Source organism: Drosophila hydei, unplaced genomic scaffold (genome assembly GCF_003285905.1).
Source record: "Drosophila hydei strain 15085-1641.00,03,60 unplaced genomic scaffold, DhydRS2 tig00000001-arrow-pilon, whole genome shotgun sequence".
In the NCBI taxonomy this organism is placed as follows: domain Eukaryota; kingdom Metazoa; phylum Arthropoda; class Insecta; order Diptera; family Drosophilidae; genus Drosophila; species Drosophila hydei.
In genome coordinates this window covers 5,309,660-5,329,326 of record NW_022045643.1, presented here as the reverse complement: position 1 = coordinate 5,329,326, position 19,667 = coordinate 5,309,660, and the positions used below count along the sequence as shown (strand labels likewise).

The window sequence follows — 19,667 nt, the reverse complement described above, 5'->3', positions numbered from 1 at the left end:
CTATGAATGTAACCGTTTTTATATTAAAAATATTTTTCAAAATCTATTTAAAAGCAACAACTCAAAATGCATTTTCGTTATTTCAAATTGAAATGGTGCGACGAATGATAAAGAAAGAAAAACAAATATATATATATATATTAATAATATATTTATGTATATATGTTCGATTTGTGTTGATTCACTTAAACGTCAACAAATGAGTAATTAACAATTATTTGCCACTTTCGTCATATCTATAAGAAATTTTGTTTACTTCTGAATATAAAATAACATTTCACTAGTTATCAGCCGATGTTATGATGAAATACGTTTTAATGATAAAATAGATTAGACGTTCGTGAATTTGTAATTGCGTTTTAAATAGATGTACTTCCATACATATCACATATATAGCTTGTAGAATTTGTATAGAGACTGATCAGTAAACGAAAGTTAAATGGTCCAATTAAAACTCCATTAATCTGGCAATTCAGTTAGCTGCAGCCAAGTCCTTAGGGACTTCCGTACCGTGTGCTTGTAAGTCCCGCCATAAAAAAGGTTTTTAATGTTGCATAGCATTTAATAGGTATTAAGTAATGACTAAATACTTAGGTGATTAACACAGTTTCAAAACTAATACATAAGTATATGGCAATTGATGCCAAAATGGGTTAACGCGTTAATATCAGACAACTGCTCAGAGAGTTGTTTTCTATTTAATAATAGTTTTTAATTTTTTTTGTTTCAATTTGCTGACAAAATGAACGTGGAAAGAGCGATCGCCAGGTGAACGCCTTTGATTTCTTGCTAGTTGACAGCCATTGCAAAGGTGAATCGTGGCAAATGGTTTGCCAACTTAAGTACAGCACATGGGAATATATGACTATGTTTTATATCATTTTATATATATATATATAGACGTGGTTATCTAACGTTTATATTACTATGTTTGAGCCTGTTTCGTAGACATCGAGAGAGCGAGAGAAGGTGAAAAAACATTGTTTCGACTAAATTGATGTGCCTTGGGTGCAATTTGAGCCTCAGCCTGGGCTAATCCTTGCCAGCATCGGCTGCATTTTGTGCGGTGGGTGAGGCGGCATCCTCTGTGGCAACTGGCGGTGGTGTTGGGGTGCGCAATGCTCGCTCAAAATCGGCCACCAGCTCATCATCCTCGGGACACTCATGCAGTTCGTCGCTCTGCCAATTATCCAGCGCTGCATCCACATCGTATTGCGGCGATTGCAAGGACTCGCCAGTCACATCCACCAAACGTGTGCGCAATCTATTCGAGATTTGCTCTAGCTCCGTAAACTTACGTTTGATTGCCTGGCCCAGCTGCAGGTGACGCAGCTCCAGCGACTGCTCAAACTGATCGATGGCATTGTCCACGTTCGAAGAGCCGGAACTAGGTGTCAGCGGTTGCACATGCACCTCCAAGCCACCCGTTACACGGCCATTGAAGTCGACTATGTTGTGCCAGCCACTGGGCAAGCTTGCGCCTGCCCTGCTTTGGTTGAGATTCAAGGCAGCAAATCCAATAATGGCATCCTCGAGGGGCGTCGGCTCTGTGCCCGCGCTTAGTGCCGTCTTCTTCCACACTTTCAGAATGAAAAGTTTCTGCGGCTACAAGTGAAAACGTTTTAAAAATTTTAAACAAATGCAGCCAGCTTAACAGCGTTGCCAGATCGCCAGGGTTGCAACGGTTATTTGAATTTGAATTCCACTCACATTGCTTAGGTAATCGGCGCTCACTTCAACCTGGAACTTGCTGTGCCATTGCGGCGTCGTCGAGTGCTCCGCTATGGGCGTGGCATAGACCAAGCCCTCGTGCGATTTGTAAGTCTGCGCATCGGTGCAGCCCAGTGCCTGGAAGGTAACATAGGTGCTGGGCGGCTCGTTGGGTGGAAAACGTTTTGCGGCCGCCTGGCGCTTGGCCTGCTGCTTCTTGCCACTTTTGCCATAGCCCGGATTCAAAGGCAGTCCAGCCGCGCCTACGATTTGTAGGTTGAAGCTAAACGGATTCCCAGTGGCGGGGGCAACGGGCACGGTCTTTGGCACAGCAACGGATGAAGTGCCCAGCGCATTTTGGAGCATGTCCAGCAGATCTGTGGTGCGTCTCAGCGGCTGCTGATTGTTTTCCAAATCGAAGCCTCGCAGCTGCTTCAATTGAGCTATTTGGGATTCACTGCCAATAGCTAGCAGCACCTTCAGCTCGCCCAGCTGCTTCTGTGACTCGGCATGGAGAATGGGCGTCCAGCCATCAATGGAAATGACAGGCAACTGAGCAGGAGAAAGAATGAGACAATGGATATAGATTCATAGATATATATAAGTTGAGCTCTTACCTTGCCCTTGCAAAGATGATTGGTAATGGAGGCATCTCTGTACGCTATATAGAATTGATGAAGTGGCAGATGGACCTGCCCGCCCAGTGGGCGTAGCTCCATCAGCAGCTGCTGTCGCTCCATGCTGTGCAGGAACTTCTCATCGTTGATGATGGCGAACTGTTCCTGCAGCTGGAAGGCGCCTTGGGGATTCGATTGCACGCTGAGCGGCTGGGATTGCCAGAAGGGCTGCAGCACCAGCTCCTTGCAGCTGGTGGCATCTGTTGCTGATAATTGACGCGTCTCGCCGGCAAAGATATAGCCACGCAGCAGACGCACTTTGGTCGTCTCGGCCATGAAATTGACAATATCCAAGGAAGCTTTGTTGTTGTTGTTGGCGGCTAATGGAGGTGTTGCAAGACCCTTTGAATTACCCTGCTCGCTGTTGTTCTGGTTCTTGCCTGTAGAGAAAGCGAGAGAGTAAGAGATCAACGAGATTTCACTATATGTCGATCGAGTATAGCTAGCCCAGCTGCACCTTGAACTCCCCGCTGCCATGTGCTCAATATATACGTATATATAAACTGAATCAGCACTGTGGAACACGTCGTTATCGCTTGCGTAAAGCCATTCAAAGCTAAATGACGGCATCTAGCAACGATTCAAAGCGCATGGAAGCGGGAATTAACGATTAGACCATGTGCGCATCTCGTGTGCCAAAGCACAAAGCACTTGGTGGATTGTGCAATGGGGCAGGGAGCGAGAAAGCACAGTGGAATGAAAGCTATTTCATGAATTGGCCTTGATTAAGATTACATGAATTGAACTTAAAAAAAAACTGTACGAATTTATTTAAACTTAGCTCAAAAAGACGATTTTAATAGTTAAATTCACTGATCCTTATAGATCTTTTTGATATTTTCGTATGACCAAGAGCTCAATTTAATTTAATGTTTAACTAATTATTCATAAGAACTTAATTATATCTAAAAACTTCTCATATACAAAAATTTACAGCTACTCGTAATTTACATAGCTCGATCGACGCTAATAACAGTTTTATGTTACGCATGCAAGCTTTAACAGCATTACACTCTGTTACATAACACTTGCGTGTCATTAGCGCCATCTACACATTTTTTTGCTAGCTGATAAAATTTTGCGCGCGCCTAGGCAACATAACGAAATTCATAAGCTTTCAACCCACTGTGCCGCAACTTAAAATATAAATAAGCAGACAATGAAAAGTATATATATATAAATAAATATTGTCATGATCTGTGTGGCCAAAAGGTAAATGAATATGTTTTTGGGGGGTAATTAAACATAAAAAGACGAGAGAAATGTTTGGTTTTTGGTCTTTTGCAAATAAACTGAAAATATTTATTGATTTAATCATGATGGGCAGCACTTTTATAACGGCAACCAATTCATAATAGAGCCGTAACAGAAGCCACAGCAGAATTGTGGTGTTGCTGCTGCTGTTGCAGTAGATGTGTAGATGTTGTTGTTGGTGTTGTTGTTGCTGTTGTAGTAGCTGTTGTTGTTGTTGTTGTTGTTGTAGTTGTTGATAGCGCCCACGCAAAGTTAGTCATATATATTCACCTGCAGCCGCTGCACCGTGGTTGCTGTTGTCGTTACTGTTGCTATTGTTGTTGTTGCTTTCAACTGGCCCATTGGTTAAGGTCTTGTACATTATCAATTGCTGATCAGTACGCAAACTGATCTTCAGATACAGACTGGCCAGGTGAAGATCACGACGCTGAATGGTAATGCATTTGCATTGCTCCAATATCGATTGCTGGTAAAGTTCGGCCAGTGGGAGTTGGCCCATACCGAGCATCTCGTTGAGGCAGGTGCCTGGTTCGCGCCACCAAATCGTGAAATGAATGCTGCCCATTTCCTTATCATTAATTTCCATGCCAGGCAACTGTACCTGTCGCTGCTGCGTCTGGCCGAAGCGTGTGCATTGGGTTAGACTTTGGAATTTCTCCGATTCGAATTGCATGATGTGGAACATGGGACCACGCGGCACCGAGCCAATCAACTCGTCGGACAGCTGGCATTCGACAGTGAAAATGGGTCGCACCTCGCTCTGGAGCAGCTCCATGCGCTTGGTGCCCTCCGCCTGGAGTGTCAACGCTTCCAAGTGCAGCTGCAAGGTATTCACCTGCTTGAACAGCTCCGGCGTTGCCTGATCTTGTGGCACATTGCTAGATAGCTCCTGTTCCGGCAGTACCTGCTCCGGCCACAGTTGCTCAACCTTGTTGAGATGTTGCTGCTGCTGCTGTTTCATCTTTAACTGTTCCATATTTGGTTCAGCGGCGGTGGCAAACAACGCCACCAGATCGGCATCCAATTTTTTCATGGCCTCCATTAGCTCAACTTTGGCTGGTGCAGCAACAGCAGATGCAATCGACTTGGCTGTACCTGAAATATATTAATATATTCAATTATGACAAATGTGCAATACGAGCGCGAAATATTTCCAAAAGCTTTACAATTTCTTTCGAGAAGTTTTTTGTTTCGGGAAGCGACCTCGTGTCCGATCGCCGCAACGTGGATTTCTACAATGACGGCAGAGCCGAGAGTAACTGCTGTAGATATGATGGGCCGGCAACAGTCGGCGTTAATCGCAGTTTATGCTTTGCTCCTCCAATTCCTCACACACGCTTACGCTCTCTCGCTCTAACGCTCTGACAACAGCCAACGAAAGCTCACCGATGTTCCTATACCCTCAAAAGCTATCAAAAACTGTTCCTCAATGGCATTGAGCATACAAGCACATGCATAACTGTATTTTGGAAGTTACTTACATACTTTACTGTGCCATTCATTTTACTACCAGTAGAAAATATATAACTTCAAATTTACTTTTTTTCCAAATTAAATATTTTTCATTTTAAAGAATTTAAAGAAAAACAACTAGATCTTTAAGAATTTATGAATTCATTATGAACTAATGACTCAAACATATCAACTTAACATCGATTTTTTTTAAAGTGTATTTCCAGTTTAGCAACACAATTGAACTCGAATTTCGCATTTGGTTTGACATTCGGTGAGTTCAACGACAAATGGAAATTTTTGTTCGATTTTTGTCTATGTAAGATCTCAACAGATATACTATAACTAACATATGCGCCGTTGATATAGGAAAATGGACTACGTAGTTTAAAATTTGGAGTATTTTAATTGGTAATCAGTTATATTAAAGCAAAATATTACATATTTTTTTCAAATTTATTTTTGCATAGCAACAGAGCGAGATAAGCGTCCGGGTTCATTGACATAGCTAGATGAGATTCTATAATACCAGACGTTACCAGATAATAGCAAATACTACTAATTATACCTGATTAAAACCCATAGAAATTCGCATGGAACGAATTAGTCAGCAAAGGGCACTTGAAAAATGAAAGCCAAAATACTTGTGTAATGATTTATCAAGGCCTTGTCCTATTGATTATAGCTTAGTATGCTACAAATAAGTATATATGCATGGATGTATGTATAGGATTACCTAAGCGATATTCTGTTTTATATCAGTGTACGTAACAGCTGTTTTTCTACTTGTTTTTCAAGAGAAATTAACACTCAAAGTAGACAACTCTTTGAAAACATGTCCACTCGGTATTTGCATTTCATTTGGAAATACTACACCCTGGTAGGCACATATAATACATTCGATACCCTTACTAACCGATTCTCTATCCATGTGGCTTTTATTCACCATTTGCCTGGAATACAGAATGTTGTTCTGCTTCTTTTTATCTCAGTAGAAAAAGCACAGCCGGCGGACTGGCGAAGACTGTCACAACAACAAATAAAAATCAGGCATGAAATTGAGCATAAGAAAGAGAGAGAGATAAGGCATTGTGGTGTGAGTGTGTGTTCCAGCTCTGACTGAACAGGAGCGGATTTTTCAAGTCAAAGGTAAAGATTTTGTACACATTTTGCGTGTGAGATTTGAATAGCCTTCTGTTCGTTATATATTTATTACATTGCTGATTCACCAATTAATAAATAAGAAATTATTCATTTCTGACATTTACAGCTACAGCATGCTTTTTGATGGCGCAGCAAAAATTCTGAGCGCTGCAGCTTACGGGTTAAGCAATATTTATGTCGCCTCTCTGTCTCTCTTCGTTAAGTATTCATATGTGAGGGTATGTGTGAGAGAGCCTGCACGTGTTTTTCATATAACACTATTTCTGGGGTTTTGGTGCTTCGTTTTCGCTTGTTTATTCGTATTCTCGAATTGCTTCGGCTGGCGCGCCGCAATGGAAAGTTTTACGGCTATCCGAAAACTAGGAGACACTGCAAACTTAACGCTGAAAGCTATTTGAGGCAATGCAATTGTTGTTAATAAATAAAATTTGGCAAAGATTTAATTGCCAAGGCGAAGGCTAAACAAACAAAAAGTCGCGACGCCCCTTACGTAAGAATCAACAAACTGTTAATAGCTACTTAGTATAGCCACATATGATATTTATATACTATATACATATATTTTTATATATAAACCTATGCTAAAGTGTAAAAATAAATAACATAAAAAACAGCAAATATCCAAAATAAACAGAATCTATGCGTCGGCAGAGACGAGGCGACGGCAACGAACTCAAGAGCATCATCGTAGCAGTAGTAGCAGAGATTAAAAAAGTGAGAGAGCGCATACCCGCAAGAGAAAGGAAAAGCTTTGGTTGTATATGTGCACTCACCTGAAATGCGCTCGCCCGGCTGCGGTTGAGAACAGTTGTTGACGGTCAACTGATGATCCTGAAGCAGCGCAGTTGGCAGCGATGTCGGCGGTGGCAACGGCAGTGGTGGCGGCACTGTTGCAGCCCCCACCCGAACGGCTTTATTGGCGCTTGCAGCGGCAGCGGCAAATAACATTTTAAAGCGCAATCGGATCTCACCGACTTTCAGCTGCTGTTGCTGTTGCACTTGACCCGACGTGCCACGACTCTCGACGTGACGATATAAAGCATAAATTTTGGTTTTATATTCGAAATTGCAACCGTCGACGTTGTTTGCTGCGTATTTGCGCTGCAGCGGCGCCGGCAGCTGCAAACGTGCTGCTCCTGATACTGTCTCCTCTGCTGCTGCTGCTGCTGCGGGCGGCTGCCGCGAAGGTAGTTCGTGGGCGTGGTCCTTGACGTCGCTACTGGCCACAAGCTCAATAGATGGACACTCGCACAAATAGTCTAAGAATAGCGCGAGGCTTTCACGGCGCACACAAAAGCGTAATTTATGATGACAATAATGAGGTTGACGGATATAATAATTATGCTGCTGCCTTGTCTTCCTCTTTCCTCGTTGTTGACTTTTGATTTTATGCTCGTCAGCGCAGAGCTTTTTGATGCCTCTGTCGCTGCTGCTGCTGCAAGCGTCACAGCTGATGCTGACGCTTGCTGCTGCTGCTGCTGTTTCCTGCTGCTCACCCCAGCAGATGATTTTTGCTGTTACAGCACCAACACCCAACAACACCCCCGCACCGTGTTGGTGAAATGACGAGGCTTTCGGTTTCCCAGGGCTTTCGTTTAGGGACACTGACGTTTGCGCTTTGATCGATTTATCTGTTATGAAATTGATGCGGCTCACTTCGATTGCCGAGTATGAAAATCTATTTTTCTCCGAATTGGTTACTTCATTTTTATTGCAATATTTATACTCATTCAAAGGTAGTGTATATCCAGCTTTCATAATTGTCTAACTGCACTTGCCATTTTTGTGCTAGCGCGCCGCATCACACACATACACTTAAGCACACACCTTTACACTCACTGATATGCACACAAATACCGATTTTCGGACTAAGCGCGTGCACTTTTTCACTGGTACTTTGCCTTAAAGAAGTTGGCACTTAAATTGAATTTTCAGCCGCTTCGGTTGTGCGGATTTTCCGCGTCGCGCAGCATGCACAGGCGTAAGGTTGAAGGAAAACTGCAAAAGCTTTTGCCGCTAGGAAATAAGAATTACCTCAAAAATGTTTGCAAGTGTTGCCTGCATCTGTCGAAATGTCGCTTTGTTTTGATTTTCTTTAGGGTTGCGCAGCGAAATCAACATCTGGCAGCACCATTCTAAGTATTGCATAATGTTGCCGCACATCAAACAGTGCTGGTAAACGTGGATGTTTACAGTTTAAAAATAAAAATATCGTACATAAATAACGATGTATATATTTGACAGTATATACAGAGTCCATTGTGTTTAGTTTTCGTTTAATTTGTAGACAATTTATTTTTACTGATAGACGCACTAAGAATTTCCAATTCACAACGTTTAAGCAAACAAACGCATTTCATCGCGTGCTTCAATTGTTTTTGGCGGCGACGGAGTCTCAAATTCGCCCAACTCCGCATCGTAGTACAGAGCAGCGCGATACGGACGCAGCTCCCAGGGTACCTGATCCTCCATATTCGTTAGCTGCACGCCCAAATCTTCTAACGTTGGCACGCCGGGTATCACCTTATCAGTGACAAACTCACGCTCAACGCGATCCAGATGCAGTCCACCAATTGGAGCACCAGGGCAAATCAAGTTGGTGAGTTTGACTTTCAACTTGAAAGTTGGGTCCCATCGCAAATCATAGCGGTGGTAGCCCCAGCCTTTCTGATCTTTGCGCATCAGGCGATGGAACCAGTCCACCAATTCGCTCAACTGATAGCGCTTGGGTCTAAAAGTTTGACAGATAACTTATAAATTGAATTAAATAGTGCATACGGAGCTTACCCCACAGCCTGGTAGATGCGGCCAGCGGTGTCTGGATCCTTGGCAGCATTCACAATAGCCTGCGCCACATCCGAAACAAAAACGGGCTGCTTTACAGTACGCTCACCCTTATGCCACAATGGCATAGAGCGGAATTGACGGCGCCAGATGTGTGCATAGTAGCGCAAGAACCGATCCTCGGAACCATAGATGTCTGCTGGACGTATGATGGTGGCATTGGGGAAGGCATCGCGCACCATCAGCTCGCCTTCGTACTTGGTCTTCAACCACTGGCTGCCGCCGGAGATGTAATGACCCTTGGGATTGGCCTCAACGTTCAAAGAAGAGAGATGTATAAAACGCTCCACGCCGGCATCACGGCAAATGCTATAAAAAAAATTAATTAGTTAAAGTTACATTATATGGATCTGCTCACCTAGCCAGACGCGCAGGACCATGGATATTGACATCCTTGAACTTGTAGTTCTTGGTCTCGTAGTCTCGACCCACCAAATTGATGACCACATTCGAGTGCTTCACTGCCTCGCGTATAGAGGCCGGATCGCCCAGATTGTAGAAATGGAACAGCACTTGACCCAAGTCACCGCAAACCTTTAGGCGAATCGCATCGGAATCATCACCGCGATATGGCAATATCATTTGAGAGCCCGACTTGCCCAGTTTATTGCACACATAGCGGCCCACAAATCCGGTGGCTCCGAACACTGTGGCCACAATCCCGTTAAAGCTGCTGCGTCCACCAGTGCCGCGTTTCATCGCAGCCACATTTGTAGACTTCAGCGGACGTGGTCCATCTGTATTGGGCGGAGCCGAAGCAGCGCTGTAGCTGCGAAGGCATATTACACCAACGATACCGCTGCCATGATGCTCTGCAAAATAAAAATGTATATTAATATCGGCAAAACTGCAACGGACATTACATAATTTTTGCTAGGAAAACATATAACTTAGTTTCTTAGGTACTTACTGGCCAGCTGCATGTTCCTAGTTAGTACAATGGCAGCCATTGTTTAGTGGCGCACTATACACCAACTAGCAAAAGTGAATTTGTAATTATTTAAAAACTTTTCCACGCAGTTTCTAGTCTGCTAGTTGGGAGAATGAAAACACAGCCTTAGATGTCAGCAGCAGGCCAGTGTGACCGCTTTTCTGACATCAAGATTCCGTGATTAATCGATTGGCCGATAACAATTGTACGCTGCGTTGCCAGATCTCTTGTAAAGCTTTATTAATTTTAAATTTAGCGGTTACTTCTGAATATATATAAAAATATGTAAGGCTTTGGGTGCAATGTTGCAAAACTTCATTGCATTTTTGACAACTTTTATTACACAAGTAGCTGCACTTTGACTACTCTAACCGCACGCCTATTTTATCTTATGTGCGTGCTTATTGCATATTCCATAGCCAATTGCCTTTGATATGGCTCTGAAAGAATTGTAAAGTCATTTGGTAAATACAACGGACAGTTGCCGTTTGACTGTCGTAGCGACGACAATATTGTATTTGTGTCAAATCAAAAGCGTGTAAACCGCAAAGAATTAGTTTATAAATATATATTTTCATACATATTCGCTTATCGACAGTGAAACTACGATAAGAAATACAATAAACGAGCAACTTGGTATTTGAACTAAAATCTGGTTTCAGCGCCGTAATAAATGCGCTCCTTGCAACAAATAGTGAGCAAACTAAAAACAAGTGATAAGAATTGACGCCAACGCGATTACAAAAAATTAACATATGCTTAAAGTTTATGCGGCCACTTCGTACGAAAAATCCTCTTACTTAAAAAGCTAATGATCTTTTTGATTTCACATTTCACGATAAGCTGCACGTATAAACGCTAATCAACATCAAACGCAACATAAATTTGCCAGGCAGAAAAAACAACGATCAGACACAACCTGCACGCGCCTGCACGTTCACCCTCTTCCTTTTCCGTCTCTCTTTCTCTCATTCTCGCACTAAATCCCTATCTGTCTTTCATTGTTCCACCCACTGATAAAGCTCGTATACCTAACGCACGCACTCAACAGCCTACACCCCCAAGTGTGCGCTCACGCTCTCCCTCTCGCTCTCTCTCTCACTAGTTGGCTTGCTTGCTATTTAGTGCTATGCTCTCACTTTCAATTGCTCGCTTGCCTGTATCTGCCTGGCTGCCTGCTTGATTTGTATTTATTTCGGTACATTTTCTGCTTTCCATGCCATTATCATCTTTGTTGTTGCGGCTGATCTGCGTTCGTTGTTTGAGGCCAGCGTTTCATTAGAGTTTGAGCCGCCCAGCCGTCAACGTCGTGTGAGCGCATTCGGCAAATATTGCAAATTATTACCAACAGGTGTCGCCGCGTGCGTGTGATAATTAGCGCGCTCGAAAAACAACAAATTTGAATTCCAAAACTAAAGAAATATAAAACGAGTATAAAAACAATATATATAATATATATATATATATATATATATTGCGGTAACGGTGCAAATTGTGAAGTGCTAAAAATAGATATTTAATATTTGTACGTATCAAGCTTGTGACTTTTTATACATATTTATTTTATATGCGTTCGCTTCTATTAATATGTAGAGCAATGTAGCCCAAGCATGTCTACCAAACTACTTTGTTTATAAACTTTTTACTTTGCGCCCGCCAAAAAGCAAATGTCGAAAGCAAACGTAAAACCATAAAATATTTTATTCAAGAAAAAAAAGGCTTTTTCGATAAGAATCTGGGGGGCTTGTGCCCTGTGGTTGGCAAACAAAATATTCCATAATAGAACTGGATCGTTCTCTATCTACGCACCTGCAGATTTCGATCAAGTCACAAGTGATTCGTTAGCAAATATGAATGGAGGCATTTAGCAAGTGATTATATCGAGGCGCTTGGCACCAAAAATACTAAATCTAAACTTTTGCACAGTAAAAATATCAACTCTGCGTCATATGCAAAGATTTCCCAAAATTGATGTTAATTCGCGACTATATTTGTCTAGACTCTATATATATATATCTATATCTACACACATATACAGGTGCGAGTGAGGGCTTCGGGCTTTGGGCTTTGGGCCGCGCGATTCAATGCAAATGATGAAACAAACCTTGAAATCAAAAATGGCCTCTAGTCAACAACTAACTGTTCTTGATTGTTGTTTATATTTAAATGCGGTAAAAATTGAAATTCCTTATGCAATTTGTATAGAACAATTTACCAGCTCATTAACTATAATTTAATAGCTAATGCAATTGGCCCATTAATCTTTCAATTATTTTAGTTTTTCAATTGTATTTTGTTTTATTATTTATGGAGAAAGTGTTTTTTCATTATTAATTTTTTGTTTTATTGATAAAGGCGCAGATCTCACGTTGCTTGTAAAATTTATATATATATATAATTACATTTCATTGTTATCAGTTACGGGAAAATGCATTAAATCTGTTTTACGACATAACAGGTGCAGTAGTTATTTACAAAAGGTATTTTATATAAGTGTCAACATCAACTGCATTACAAAAATCGAAGCTAGATATATGTATATATAAATAAGCTATGCTAACATATTGCCTGAAGCCCATTCTCATACTTGAGCTCCATTTTGTATCGACGAAAGTTACCTCAGATCAGTGCAGTGCGCTGCCTAATACTCTTCCTTTCCCTTTTAAGCTGCCAAAGCGGCAAACATTGATTAAAAACTGTATATTTTTGGCAATGCCACGCCCTCATTAGCATATCATATCAATGTATAGGTTTATATATAGAGCAGGGCAAAAATGCTTCAAGTGCACAGCTGGGCAAGCCCAGCTCTAATGGCCCATATAAATATATAATTTATATATATATAAATATATTATAAATAAATATATATATATATCAACTTTTCTTTGTTTCTAACTATGCAAGACCTATAAAGTTAGCCCTTCAGCTGACGCCCATTTTGAAGCCATTTTGAATGTAATTCTTAACTTCTTTTATAGCTGACAGCCTAATTTATATTAGCTATAAGTTAAGTTAGCAATCACTAACTAAGTTTATGTCTGCGAGAGAAAAACTCTTAGAGAACTCGCTGAGTCATCAATTAGAACGTCTAAAACTCTTATGTCATTTGTGCTGAGACTTTCAAATCTATAGCAAATGCTCTTGGGTGAATCCACGACGTAAATCCATCTTCTAAATGCGGCACTTCGCGTGTCAATTAGATCAATAAAACGAGTCACTTCATCAATTCTGCAGTGTGTTGCATACTAAGTGGCATTTCTGTTGTTGCTGCTTTACTTTTTCTTTTGATTTAGGCTCTTCAGAGTGGTATATATTTATTAAAGCTGTAAGCTGTATGCATATATATATTTGTATATTTGTTTATATATATGTTTTTTATCATTTGGTCATCAACTGCAGTTTGTTTTCGTTAACTTTGAGCAGAGGCAAACGCTTGCATACAAAGCGGATTTTTGCATTGGCAAAAACAAATAAACAAAAAATAATTTAACAGAAAATTGAATTTGATTTGAAAATGTCGACATTCGTGGCCTGTTTGCAATTGAATTGAATTGAATTGAATTTGAGCCAAGTTAACGTATTCAAATACTGTCCATATACCTGTATATCTATACGATTTTGACCAGTTTGAACACGTTGGCAAGGTCGACTGCCTTACGCACTTGGAATTTCAGATTGATGGCACATATCATTTACTATATATCTTAGCTTCAATTAAACAATAACCGTCAACAATTATGTTTATTGATTATTATTGCAGCTGCCAGAAAGGAAAAACATGTTAAGAGTAAATTTATAAATAAAGAAGAAAAAAACAGAAAACAGAAAACTATTTCTGAAGTTCTCCATTTAAGCGTGAAATGTAATTTGTTTAACAAGTGCCGCCTGCTACTAGTATTACTTTTTTCTTGTTTGTTTGTTTGTTACTCGCAAGTGGAGCACTTTTTCGCCGAGCTCTCAGCCTGCGCGCTCAATGAAAACGAAATCTAATTGAGGAAATGAACGTTTAGCATCCAGTCAAACATCCACTAGGGAGCCACGAGTACGTGCACGGATCGTACTCATGCCAAGCTCTGCATTGACTGCCAATTCTATTATCATATGCATTTGCTCTCAATACTCGTTCATATAGTAAGCAGAGTATATTAGCTTCTAATGCTTCTCTGTCTGAAAGTAGAGAGACCTGAAATTGGGAATGTATTTGCATATATATAGTAGTCGGAAGTTGGGTCTGGGTATTTGCATCTATATAGTAGACTCTTGGAAGACTCTAAAGTTTCAACTTTTGAGCCTACGAACGAGTATTGTGCAGTCAGTCAAGTCTTCAGCTCAACGCATGTTCACACTTGTTTTTTCATTGGGTGGGTGGGTGTGTATGGCTTTGGATGGATTGCCCGAGGCGTCACTGAGTACTTTGCAATCGATTTGGAGGCTAATTAATGGAAGACAATAGATAGAGCTTGATCTAATCAATGCCTAAATAGACCCACGCGCGGCGTTTAAAATGCAATCAGCTGCTTGGCCATGACAGCTGAAAGAGGTTGGGTAGCTAGCTCTATATATATATATAGAGGGGCTTACGTAGCACTCAATAGCTGCGAGCTGCTCAGAATATGTAATTGTTACACATATAGTGAGGGTACAGCTTTAAGAATGTGACATCGATTTTAATAGAAGATAACGTCAATGACATTGTATCTGTGTGAATCAGGCATATAAATATATATAGGCAAAAATACTCTAAGTCCAACTTAATAAAAAGACGCATGAACAAGAGATATATGAGTTAAGCTAATTAGACTAATTAAATATAGCTGTAAACAGTAGGAAATTTTGTATAAATATTTATGTGGGGCCAGCATATATTAGTGATCGTTTTCACGGTTTATCCGGTCAATTAAAAGCGCGTATGTGACTCCGTTTCACAAAGGGTTAACCTTCGCTTACAATCGAGGCGCTGCCAGCTGTCACGTACTATTACCTCAATGTCAGGTAATCGAAAGGGGCTTTAGCATCTGCATTTGCATGCCAAAGGCAGGCCTGCGCCCAGCTGCCCAAACCTGGACGTAAGGCTCATCATTAGCATACGCACACACACATGCATGCCATATGGGCCATCCCACTTTACCTTTCTACTCGCACATGCCTAATAGCAGGCGGTTCAATAGACGTTTGCACTTGACACCATTTGGCCCGATCGAACGCGTAGTTATCGGCTTTGAAGTACTGTAATTTGCCTTTATTACAGGTAATTAGCCATTGGGTAAATAGCTTATGAAGGAATTGATGGGCTTAGATCTGTATACTTTTCCTTTGTGTATTTTTAATAAATATACGTTATTCATAGACTTGTTCTCTAGGAATCTAATTTTATGTCTGTCTCTCTGGGTATATATCTCTCCTGCTTTTTCTCTAGGTTTCACTGCTTCCCTCTCTCTCTCGCTCTTTCGTCCTGCTTCTTTTTGAATCACATTTACTGTCTCTTACTCTCTTCTCTCATTCTTTCTCTCTCTCTTTCTGTCTAGCTCTATGTGACCATATTTCGTTTTTTCTTTCTCTCTGCCTATTTTTCTTTGCTTCACAGTTTCTCTTCTTCAGTGACTTTATCTATGTCTCTCTCTCTCTCTCTCTTTAATCTTTCTGTCTAGCTCTCACTCTCTCTATTTTGCTCTACACCAAACCCTATCTAACCGCAATTTAAACACCGCAATCTCCCTTCTATGCGCTTTTCATAAAATGACTTTGACTAAAAATAAATATATTAAAAATAAAAAGGTTTGTTATTAGTTATAATAGTGACTTGTGTGCTCGTTACATAGCTAATTACCGAACCCTTTTGAATATATTTATATTTCTCTTTATGGAGTAACTGCCAATTGATAGGATCAATAAGACGATCTAGTTTCACGATCGTCAAACCAAAGTTCGTTGACAATTTTATGATTGACGCGAGTTACAGCCTCGTCGCCTCGTCGCCTCGTCGTCTCGTCGTCTCGTCGCTTCCGCGTTACGTTCCTTGTTTAAGCAACTAATTAACAAGATTTGTATCTTATCGATCTACATTACAGTTCGAGTTCGAGTTGAAGTTCACGGCGCAAACCTGGCTAAAACCTCAGCAAACATGCCCATCAAAGAGGTCTTACAACGCTGTCGGCCTATACCGCTCTACGTGGTGCTGATGCTATCCATCTGCTACTTTATGCTCCAACTGGTCCTCAGCCATTTGACGCACGCTTTGACTCTGCTCATGGCTTCCTATCACATGTTGTGCAACATTTTGGCACTAGGCGGCTGTGTTATAACGATTAAGGTAAGTGGACCAACTACATATCAACGACATCTATATATACATTTCCTCTTTGTGGACTGGGGAAGCCAACAAGTTTTCAAACTGATAAGCAAATCGAAGTTTGACCAACCAAAAAATAAAATTGAAATAACAAACCAGATGCAGTGCATTTAACTGAACATTTCATATTGGCTGTGTGTGGAACAGGTTTCACATCTCAGTAGATGGGACTTGATATCTTATGCTTTGTTTACTTTTAAAGCTGTGTAAATATTCGAAATATTTCGGATACGCACAAGCCAAAGGATAAAAATAACAGCTTCAAGTTTTGATCGCGTATTTGGCATATAAGTATTAGACTTATCTTTGGCATAGACCTGAAAACATAGTTTGCTGTGGTTTGGTCAGGTCCGTCTGGCCCCTGTGTGTGGCTTATCACTTATCAGTAAATTGTGGTTTAATGACGCCCCAGTACACAGCAGATAGTAACTGTTGTTAACAGCTTGTCACGAAAACTCTGCCTAACTAGCTAGCAAACTAATTTGGCTGTGTCTGACAGGGATTATGATAGGCTCTTTTCTGATAACGCATACAAAATGATAAATAAATTGGATTTAACACACGAAGCCCTGTTGTTATATACTATGTATATGCATAGTATATACAGGGTAATGTACTAGATTGTCGTATACAGATTGTGTTATATACCATTATGCTAAACTGTACTACTGTACTACTAATGCACTAAATTACTAGTTATACTATTCTAAGCAGTACGACTCTAAGCTGTACTACTCTGCTAAGCTGTACTTTTATACGAGACTGTTCTACTACAGTACGCTGTTCTACAACTGTACTACTATTGCAATCTGTACTTCACTAAGCTACACAAGCTATGAACTATACTGCTATACTAAACTGTGCTACTATAAACTGTTTCACTATGACAAACTGTCTTATCAAACTGTACTACTATTGCAAGGCTTACTACTGTATAACACTAATACTTTACTGCTTTAGTATTATATTTATATATTATACATGTTTCCCTCTTTCTCTCTGTCTCTCGCTCTCTCTTTCTGTTCTCTTCTCTAGCTGTCCCAGACCCTGATTAGCCCTCAAGGCAGTTCTTCGTAAGCTCACTTTAGGTATTTAACCTATGCAAATTACCCGAAATGAAATCAAAAATATTTTAAGTAGGTGCAAATCTATGCAAACTCGTATGTGGTCATCATTTTTTACCACATACGTTTGGGATGTGTGCCAAGCACGTTTTGCAAAAAAGAAGCAAAAGTCGCTAGAGCAAAAAACTCAAAAATAGTAGTTTAAATGTAAAGCCTACGCATAACATTTTTGGCCAGATATCGCTAGCCCATAAGCCAGACACAGTTGGGTAGCTCGCACTTATGTAATTGACTGACAGAAAGAGACCTTTGGCTGCGTTAAGCGAAGCGTTAAAATAGTTGACAACGGGTAACTGAACAGGTGCCGTATTTAATGAACTGAATGAGCGGTTCTATAGATCTAATTTAAGCTTTTTTGTTGGGGTTTGCTATAGATGCAGCTCGCAAGTCATGGTGACAGCACTTAAAGCTGATTGAAATGTTTAACCCTAGCTAATAATCTCTTCTCTGTCTCTTGTGGCTCCACAGCACAGCAAGCAGCATGAGACGGCGCCCACAGCGCCCAAGGCTGCGCCCATTATGGATACTTGCTCCTCGGATGACAAGATCGCCGTGGTGCTCACTCTCAGTGAGACGGAGGAGCAGCAGCTGGCCAAGCGGGAGTCGCGCGAGTTGAAGCTGCGCAACACCTTTGGCTGGGCACGCATCGATATACTCACCATGCTGATTGTGTTCATCATATTGGCCTCGTTGTCCTTTTCGCTCATTGTGGAGGCGCTGCAGACGCTGGTCCACATCGACCACCAGGATACGATGCATCTGCCCATACCCGTGATGATGCTTGGCTGTGTGGGTCTCATCCTGAATGGACTGACATATCTGCTGATAGGCGGCTACAGCTTGCATCAAGGCAGCTTTCTGCACTTGACGCCGGGCGGCAACGTTGTACTGGAGCGTTCCATGTCCAGTCATTCAGATTTGGCATTGAAGCCCATGCAGCGCACACTGAGCAAGTCGCACAACGACCGCCAGCTGCGCCAAGAGCTGCAAGCGGAGGTGGGCAGCATTTACCTCACAACCAAGCGACAGGGCGCTGTGGAGATGCTGCGCGATGTGTCCAGCACGCTCTTTGTCATCGTCTGTGCGGCCATTGTCTATGTGGCTGAGGATGAACAGCATACGGCCAAGTTCATAGATCCCGTTTTGTCTATATTCTCTTGTGTGCTGTTGGTCTCGCTGAGTTATCCATATAGTAAGTATAACAGTTGTAGCTATGTTGTGCAGCTTATGAAAGAGACTCTTAGCAGTATAACAGTTATAGACGTCAACAGCTCTGTTATGTTAACTAACATTTTGCCATCTCTCTTATCGTTTACAGTGAAAGAATCCTGCCTTATTTTACTGCAAACAATACCCGGCTCCATTGATCTGGAGATCTTTGAGCGTACGCTGGTTAATAAATTTCCCGAGATTGTTAGCTATCATGATCTGCACATCTGGCAGCTGGCCGCGCACAGCTATGTGGCCACCATACACATTCAGTTCCAGAATCCCAAGCTCTATCTTAAGATCATCGAGCAAGTGCGTGCCTATTTCCATGAGCACGGCATCGCTGAGGTGACCATCCAACCCGAATTCTATCCGACGACCAATATAAATGCCTCAGCCTCCTTGGAGTGCCTTATGCAATGCCAGGCAGCCGAGTGCATTGAAAAGGTTTGCTGTCGCGATTCTCGCTCCGATTTGCGTGAGGTGAGCAGCAGTCCAGATGCCAGCAGACCACCCAAGGCCAAGTCCTGCGCTGAACTGAGCACAGTTGTTGTCGCGAAGCCCAAGGAGCTTAACGTGGCGCACCTCATGCAGGGAGAACAGAACGAAGCGTTGTCCTCAAGTCCATCTAGCTTATCGCTGCCTGTAGAGGCAAGCACAACTGATGCCAAAAGCTTTTGATCGTCCATAATTATTATATAGTCATAGCGATTTTACGATTTTAACTAGACTTTAAGCTCATTCTAACGATTACTACTGCATTTAGACTATTTGAATTTCCCAATATATTTAAGACTTGTGTTAAGTTAGCTGCGCCTGGCATTTTCAAAATTTTTATATAGAGAGAGATATAGCATTAGTGCAGTATTTGCCATATACATTTTGAAAACAATCATTTTTTTAACGTGAGACGCTTAACTAGTTTTAAAAGACAACTTTAAGATATATATGTT

The 19,667-nt window shown here is 41.3% G+C and overlaps 3 protein-coding genes and 1 long non-coding RNA gene across 10 annotated transcripts; 2 read left to right on the top strand and 2 right to left on the bottom strand.

The window, feature by feature from the left end:
* Positions 1-879: 879 nt before the first annotated feature.
* Positions 880-8,439, bottom strand: LOC111605691 (C2 domain-containing protein 3). Of its 4 annotated transcripts, none has more exons than XM_023324363.2 (5): positions 7,031-8,245; positions 3,912-4,736; positions 2,328-2,767; positions 1,711-2,262; positions 880-1,605 (listed from the first exon to the last, which is right to left on the bottom strand). In XM_023324363.2, the coding sequence occupies exons 1-5, from the start codon at positions 8,013-8,015 to the stop codon at positions 1,033-1,035; spliced, it is 3,375 nt and encodes a 1,124-aa protein (XP_023180131.2). In that variant the 5' UTR covers positions 8,016-8,245; the 3' UTR covers positions 880-1,032. The 4 variants fall into 4 exon arrangements, with proteins under 4 accessions (XP_023180131.2, XP_023180132.2, XP_023180133.2 ...); XM_023324364.2 differs by lacking the exon at positions 7,031-8,245 and adding an exon at positions 5,123-5,213; XM_023324365.2 differs by lacking the exon at positions 7,031-8,245 and adding an exon at positions 4,808-4,902.
* On the top strand, positions 5,286-6,828 carry LOC111605694. Its single transcript, XR_002751826.2, has 3 exons — positions 5,286-5,504; positions 5,564-6,242; positions 6,364-6,828. It is a non-coding gene; the product is annotated as an uncharacterized LOC111605694 (long non-coding RNA).
* An 82-nt stretch (positions 8,440-8,521) lies between the features above and the next one.
* On the bottom strand, positions 8,522-10,187 carry LOC111605693 (NADH dehydrogenase [ubiquinone] 1 alpha subcomplex subunit 9, mitochondrial). Its single transcript, XM_023324368.2, has 4 exons — positions 10,012-10,187; positions 9,460-9,913; positions 9,045-9,410; positions 8,522-8,988 (listed from the first exon to the last, which is right to left on the bottom strand). The coding sequence occupies exons 1-4, from the start codon at positions 10,049-10,051 to the stop codon at positions 8,595-8,597; spliced, it is 1,254 nt and encodes a 417-aa protein (XP_023180136.2). The 5' UTR covers positions 10,052-10,187; the 3' UTR covers positions 8,522-8,594.
* A 345-nt stretch (positions 10,188-10,532) lies between these two features.
* On the top strand, positions 10,533-19,529 carry LOC111605705 (zinc transporter 1). Of its 4 annotated transcripts, XM_023324387.2 has the most exons (5): positions 15,254-15,280; positions 15,681-15,807; positions 16,101-16,342; positions 17,974-18,697; positions 18,824-19,529. In XM_023324387.2, exons 3-5 carry the CDS (start codon positions 16,154-16,156, stop codon positions 19,393-19,395), a joined length of 1,485 nt encoding a protein of 494 aa, XP_023180155.2. In that variant the 5' UTR covers positions 15,254-15,280; positions 15,681-15,807; positions 16,101-16,153; the 3' UTR covers positions 19,396-19,529. The 4 variants fall into 4 exon arrangements, with proteins under 4 accessions (XP_023180157.2, XP_023180156.2, XP_023180158.2 ...); XM_023324389.2 differs by lacking the exons at positions 15,254-15,280; positions 15,681-15,807 and adding an exon at positions 10,533-10,668; XM_023324388.2 differs by lacking the exons at positions 15,254-15,280; positions 15,681-15,807 and adding an exon at positions 11,485-11,557.
* Positions 19,530-19,667: the final 138 nt, after the last annotated feature.

What these genes read in the sequence shown, in the direction of transcription:
- LOC111605693 (XM_023324368.2), bottom strand. Translation starts at nt 10,051, where the DNA reads ATGGCTGCCATTGTACTAACTAGGAACATGCAGCTGGCCA. An exon ending in TAGGAACATGCAGCTGGCCA is followed by an intron (nt 9,914 to 10,011) that starts GTAAGTACCTAA and finishes TTTATTTTGCAG; the next exon opens with AGCATCATGGCAGCGGTATC. An exon ending in GGTCCTGCGCGTCTGGCTAG is followed by an intron (nt 9,411 to 9,459) that starts GTGAGCAGATCC and finishes TTTTTTTTATAG; the next exon opens with CATTTGCCGTGATGCCGGCG.
- LOC111605705 (XM_023324389.2), top strand. Translation starts at nt 16,154, where the DNA reads ATGCCCATCAAAGAGGTCTTACAACGCTGTCGGCCTATACCGCTCTAC. An exon ending in GCTGTGTTATAACGATTAAG is followed by an intron (nt 16,343 to 17,973) that starts GTAAGTGGACCA and finishes GTGGCTCCACAG; the next exon opens with CACAGCAAGCAGCATGAGAC. An exon ending in CTCGCTGAGTTATCCATATA is followed by an intron (nt 18,698 to 18,823) that starts GTAAGTATAACA and finishes TATCGTTTACAG; the next exon opens with TGAAAGAATCCTGCCTTATT.
- LOC111605691 (XM_023324363.2), bottom strand. Translation starts at nt 8,015, where the DNA reads ATGAAAGCTGGATATACACTACCTTTGAATGAGTATAAATATTGCAAT. An exon ending in GCCGGGCGAGCGCATTTCAG is followed by an intron (nt 4,737 to 7,030) that starts GTGAGTGCACAT and finishes AATATATTTCAG; the next exon opens with GTACAGCCAAGTCGATTGCA. An exon ending in ATCATCTTTGCAAGGGCAAG is followed by an intron (nt 2,263 to 2,327) that starts GTAAGAGCTCAA and finishes TCTCCTGCTCAG; the next exon opens with TTGCCTGTCATTTCCATTGA.